Source organism: Pteropus alecto, unplaced genomic scaffold (assembly GCF_000325575.1).
Source record: "Pteropus alecto unplaced genomic scaffold, ASM32557v1 scaffold311, whole genome shotgun sequence".
Classification (NCBI taxonomy): domain Eukaryota; kingdom Metazoa; phylum Chordata; class Mammalia; order Chiroptera; family Pteropodidae; genus Pteropus; species Pteropus alecto.
In genome coordinates, this window is record NW_006431916.1 from 2,128,335 (window position 1) to 2,134,650 (window position 6,316).

The 6,316-nt window shown below is 47.1% G+C and overlaps 1 protein-coding gene across 2 annotated transcripts in view; it reads left to right on the top strand.

The window, feature by feature from the left end:
* The window catches only part of XXYLT1 (xyloside xylosyltransferase 1), a 161,437-nt gene extending 155,398 nt beyond the window's left edge, over window positions 1-6,039 (top strand). For both annotated transcript variants that reach the window (XM_015600372.2, XM_015600376.2), the window contains one exon: window positions 2,851-6,039. In XM_015600372.2, the coding sequence (XP_015455858.1) occupies window positions 2,851-3,247 (397 nt within the window). In that variant the 3' untranslated portion in view covers window positions 3,248-6,039. The remainder of the gene's footprint in view (window positions 1-2,850) is intronic.
* The last annotated feature ends 277 nt before the right edge of the window (window positions 6,040-6,316 follow it).

Sequence of the window (6,316 nt, forward strand, 5' to 3'; positions counted from 1 at the left end):
ATGCTTTGAACGGGCACCCTGGCAATAATTTTGTACTTAACGAGTTAGTGGTTTATTTTCAGGCCGTGTTTCTGCTTCAGCAGACACCCTGAGCAGCTTGTATTTCTAATTTCCTGTCCCTCTTTTGCTTCTCCTTACAAATCGTAGTGTGCTGATGTCCCAGACCTGGTTCTTTCTGGCTCTTGGTTGTAAAATGCCTCTTCGTCCTGTTCGAGTGGTGGCGCCAGGCATTATGTCCCTAAGAGGCACCTGGGTTGTGGTCTCTGCCTGGAAGGATGTTTTGTCCCCTCTCCTGGGCCCAATAAGTTCAGTGTCAGGACACTCTTATGTAGGCAGAGAAGATTTGGGGGAGCTGAGATTGTGAGGGTACCCAGGGCTGCGGTGGCCTCTCTGCCCCCTAGCTTGCGCAAGAGGAGAAACCCTTCTGAACCCTTTTAAAACATCTGAGCACCCTCTCGTGGGTCCCTGCTCCTCTCTCTACCCCAAATATATCTAGCAGTAGTGGATTCTATGCTCAATGAAGCAGCAGGTTTTCTCTCTACAGCTGCCACTTTGTGTCCTGACATTTTCCTGCCCCTGATTCCAGCTGACATAGAAGGCCGTGTAGCCTGAGCCACACCAACCTTTCGTCGTTCCTTGTCAGCCACTTCATCATTCCTGAGGCGCCTGCTGTTCGGGCATTGTGTGAAGTGCTGATAGAGCAGAAGCAGGTGATGGTGGTCTGGGAGACCTCACAGACCCAGGAGAGGATGACTTGACCCCACACCCTACCCCACCTGGTCCTCTGGAAAGGGAGGAGATGAAACTTAGGGGCTAAGTACAAGAGGAGACGTGGGCTCAGTGGCTGATGAGGTATCCAGGAGTTCTGCAGGCACCGCTCTGCCTCTCCATTGCTGTCTGTTCTCCCGGGCCTCCCCTTCTGGTGAACGCTTCTGTTCTCACCCCTGAGGCATGAATCCAGCACCTTGACCTTCAAAACACCCCTCCCCTAGTTGGAGGGTCCCTTCTCTACCATGGGTGATGGCCCAGGTCTGTTTGGTAGAATTTTAGTGGTTTTACAACCTGGACTGACATTAACCATTTGGAAGATGAACAAATATTTGCCCAGCTGTACTGCAAACCCCTCTGAGATCCCATCATGGCAGGCTTTGTGGCTAGAAAGACTCCAGCATCTCAGTTTGCTTGAGAAGCTTATTTTTGCCAAGTTTGTTATCACCAAGCAAGCGCCAGAGCTCTGTTCCACTCATGGTCCTATTATGGCAAAACTCAAACAATGAACCTGTGTGTTTCATGTGTAACAATGTCCAAAGGGAACACTTTTCCCTCACCAAGATCAAACTCCCAGCGCCCTTTGTGATATTCGAGCCCTCGAGGAAGATCTCCCCATTCCCAGACTCGGAGAAATATGTTGGAACTAGAAAACGGTCTGCTGTGGCCGCCATGGGCCAGGTCACTGGCTCCTTCCACTGTGCCATCCACTTCACCACAAAGATCCTTCCCTGGGAACTATTGCTGTGGGAGGCCAGAGGGGTGGCATTTCCAGGCTGGGAGCAGAGCTGGTTTTGCCGTGATGTACGCCCCACTAAAGACTCTTTAGGGAAGGGGAGAAGCTGATAACAATAGGTGAGATGCAGTCTGATGTGGAACACCCCCCTGCCCCACTCCTGCCCCTCGCCTGTGACAAAGGGCCCTCTGTCTCTCCTCTTTCCTCCAAGTCACAGACCCCTCTGCTGTGACTGCCCAGGGCTCGCTGCCCACCCCTTGCAGCATGCACAGAAACTGCGTATTAGGAAGGCTGGAGAACAGGATAGCCAGCGCCCTGACTGTCACCCCAGGGAGGTTTCTGAGTCTGTCTTCCCTTTTCTAAATGGAAGCATTCGAAAAGAGGACCTAGAAGGGTCCCTGGCTCTAACAGCTCATGAACTATGGATCTAGACTGGATTTCTAAATCTGCCTAGAGAGAACTTGAAATTCAGGTGACCGTCCCTCTAAAGTAATTCTACCACCTGGCTGTTCCACAGCTGATTTTCACCTGGCCTTACCTAGAGAGAACTTGAAATTGAGGTGACCGTCCCTCTAAAGTAATTCTACCTGGCTGTTCCACAGCTGATTTTCACCTGGCCTTGGTGTGTGAGTCCTGAGCCGTTTCAAGCTTCCAGCCTCTGCTCACTCTGTCAGAAATGCTCGGCTTGCCGTCTTAATGAATGAGGCTTGCTCTAAAGCAGAAAACAACTTTGTTTCAGGCCGTATGTTGCTTCCTATGTCTTTACCAGGTCACTATTCAGAATTACTTCCCCTCTTTTCTCTTTCCCCTTTCCTTTTCAAGATCACAAAGACAGGGAGGTAGACGGTTCCACTTGGATTGTTGCTCTCTCAAGAAGTGGATGCTGGAGCTGGATGCTTGGGTTTCTTCCTCAGTTGTGTGACTTTGGGCAAGCTACAGAACCTCTCTGTGCGTCAGTTTGCTCAGCTGTGAAGTGACTGTCATCTCACAGTGCTCCCATCTCGTAGGGGTATGGCAAGGAGTAAATAAGTCGACTTAGTGCGGTGCTGATGCATCCTAAGTCTATGCAGGTGTTGGCAATGACGATGATGTCATCCTGTGGTAGCACTAGGTGGTGGGAAAAACATGAGGCTTGGAGACAAGAGACCTGGGTCCAAGTCCCAGTTCTGCCACTTGCTGGTGCTAATGCAGATTCTGAACTTCAGGATGTCTCAGTTTTCATAGCTGTGAAACTGGGGTGAAATGGTATCTCCCTCTGGGGTGGTTGTGGAGGCCTAGGGAAATAATGCTGGCAAGCTGTTTTGCCCCACAAACCAGGCTGAGTCTGCTCTCTCTCCCTTTCCCAGGCACACTTTCTGGCAGTTCCGCCATGAGAACCCCAAGACCCGGGTTGGGGGCCCTCCCCCTGAGGGGCTCCCTGGCTTCAACAGTGGGGTGATGCTGCTGAAGCTGGAGGCCATGCGCCAGTCCCCGCTCTACAGCCGCCTGCTGGAGCCTGCGCAGGTACAGCAGCTGGCCGACAAGTACCACTTCCGGGGCCACCTTGGGGACCAGGACTTCTTCACCATGATTGGCATGGAGCATCCTGAGCTCTTCCACGTTCTGGACTGTACCTGGAACCGGCAGCTTTGCACCTGGTGGAGGGACCACGGCTACAGTGACGTCTTCGAGGCCTACTTCCGGTGTGAGGGCCACATCAGGATCTACCATGGGAACTGCAACACCCCTATCCCAGAAGTCTAGGTGCATTCTCACCTGCCATGCCCTCAGGCCTCTGGATCTGGGGCAAGGAAAGGGGCGCCTCTGGGTCTGAACCCCTTGGGAGACACTGCAGGGACGTCCTTTGTGGTCAGGTGCTGCAGCTCTCCCACTCTGTGAATCTCCTGAGGTCATCCAGTGACAAGGACTGTCCTGCACATTGCTGGTGCTTGGGGCCTTTTCCCTCCAGGGGGACAGGCATCGTGAAGGACACACACTCAGGCATCTTCCAGTGGGCTAGGAGGCGGGTGTTTGAAGAGAAGGAAGGAAAGAAAACAGTGCCTGCCCTTTGCCTTCAGTCCCCAAAGAATGGAAATCTTTCCAAGAGCCAGCCTTTCTTGGACCAAGTATAAATTTATTTTAAATTGATAGGCTTCCATTTTGCGAGAAAGAACAAATAGTACTGCTGCAGTTCCCAGTGAGCTCTGAACCAGTGAGCCAAGGTTTTAACCGCTGGCCCAGAGTCTAAGCATCCAAATGAACGCTGACCTTCCACAGGCACACCCCAGGGGGCCCTGCGCTTACTTCCATGGTGCTCACATTGCCTGCTGCAGAGGTGTGAAGATCACCACCTCTTTGGGGAGGGAGGGCCTTCAGCGCCAGCAGCGGCCCACATCAGAAAACTGCTCTCATTATTGTAGCCTTCAAGTTGCATCATGAACCTCATTATCCAGGCCAGCTCCAGGTGACCAGACTGTGCTCAAAAATCAAATCCGCCATCAAAGAACAGAGGTCGGCCACTCCCTAGGACACTGGGAAGACTCCAAAGAGGACCCCAGCCGTGCTCAAGTGTAACTGCGTGGCTCAGATGGGCTGTCGCTCTTAGGTTTATAAGCATTCTAGTCTCTGTTTAAAAAAACCATCCTCCTGACTTTCTTACTGCACCTCGTCAGACCTTGTACATTGGAAGAAATTAGATTGTTTCTTTATTCTTTTAATGAGTTCTCTTGTAAGTAAGCTGCAAACAGAAAACCCTTAGCGGTCCATTTTGTAGAGTCCATCTGAGGGGCTTGGGGAAGAAATGTTGGATTTTCATCTTATTTTATCTCAATTTTATTTACTTTTTTATTTCCCTTTGCCATGAGTGAGGATAGCTAATAAATAATCTTTGAGAACACAGTGATTTCTGTCATTTGTTCTCTGAGTAGTTTTCTGCTATGTGCAAGTTCTGAATCGAGAGTGTGATTAATGCCATTCAAAGTCTCCTTCTCCACCGGATTAATTTAAGCGAGTTCACAGCAGGTCTCTAATGACTAAGGGGGAGCATGTCTGAGAGGGCATAGGGAGGGCAGTAGTATTGTATTGGGTTCAAATCGGGAATCGTTTCATTCTTAGGTATTGGTGGGCCCTTCTGCTCTTGGGAGAAAAAACAACCCCATCCTTTCTTATTGTCTTTACCACAAACTGTCCAGTTACATTATCTGCTGATGAAGTGGAGCATGTTTCTCTCCTAACTCTCAGCCCTGCCAGAATTGATCTGTTCTCTTACGTACTTGATTTCTTATTTATAGCTACCAATCATTGACTGCCTGCAGTGTACAAGCATTGTATTGGGAGATTTATATATACTATCAGTAGTACTGATGAAAACCTCATGAAGGTAATTAAAATTCTAAAGTCATTGTAAGAAAATAATGAGAGATGTGGACAGAGAATCGTTGTTTGTCACAGCACTCTTTTTATAATAGAGAAACAGTGGGAGCAACTCAAGATGTTGAACATGGGAGTGGATAAATAGTGTGTTACATGCACATAATGGGATACTTTAGGCATTAAAAATTGTATTTTTGAAGAATATTTAATGCCTTGGTAAATGCTTACAATGTGCTACTCAGTTTGCAAAATATAAGGTTGTATGTACAGAATGCTCCTAATTTTATTCTTAAAATTATATACATATGTACACAAACAAACGTGTGTTTGCATCAAAAGAGAGCTTGTTCTGCTTTATTTCATTAGTTCAGCTCCTAAAAAAACACATGGGTTTCAAACACCATATTAAAAAAAAAAATTCAATGGGAAAAATGTAGATAAAATGCTAGAGAATGTTAGACTCACATTAACAAAGGTATTTTTCTTACAATAATTTCAATAATTAAAGTATTTCTATAGCTATGAGTGTCTTTTTTATTCTGAGGAAAAAATTAACTGGTTGATCGAAATGGGCAAAAGCTAAACAGAATCTCATTTACTTTTGCAATCCCCACTCAGGAGTGTTCCCTTCCTCTGTCACCCCTGGCATTGACCTTACAACTCCATGAAAAACAACAAGGTAACAACAGGAAATCTGGTCAGACCAAATACGCCACCACGTACTTCCGATCTTTACCTGGGCAGCTTTTTGATAGATCTTGGAAGCTTGAGATCCTGTTATAATCAATGCAATACAAACATAATTAATTGTGCTCTGTTTAATTGGCTTTATGAAAACTTTCACTGTGGAGCATATGCCTGTAGGTATGAACAGAACAGAAGTCTGGAAAGAAAACATTTCTGGGTAGTAGGATTAAGGTGTTTTATTTTAATCTTCATCAGTATTTATTTCTCTATTTTCCATCATGAATGTTAATTACTTTTATAATAATAGATGTCCTAGAATTTTAGCCACCCGCCTTTCCCCCAATTACAGGCAAGTATCGTCCTGGCCACTGTACAGCTCTTGATTGGCCACAGTTATCATCACCCATAAGAAAACATAATTCCAGCTAAGTAGGCTCTGAGTTGTCAACTTTCCCTATGGATGCCCTCGTTCTCGAAATAAAAGTGACCTAATAATAGCATCTCCAGACTCTGCTTTCATTTCTAATACTGTCATCTTTTGTGTGTACACAAATAATAATGGCCTTTGGAAAGCTCACGGGCTTGTTGCTGAGATTTATTCTTGTACATGTGCGTCAAAACCAAACTACATCATCCCCTTCAATAGCATCTCATCAACCCAGAGGGGCACACTGGCTCAGCAGCCCCCAAACTAGTCATGAGTTTGTAGTCTAAGAGGGCAAGTGCAGCTGCGACTCGGCACCTGCTTTGACTAAAGGCCAAACTCCTACTCAT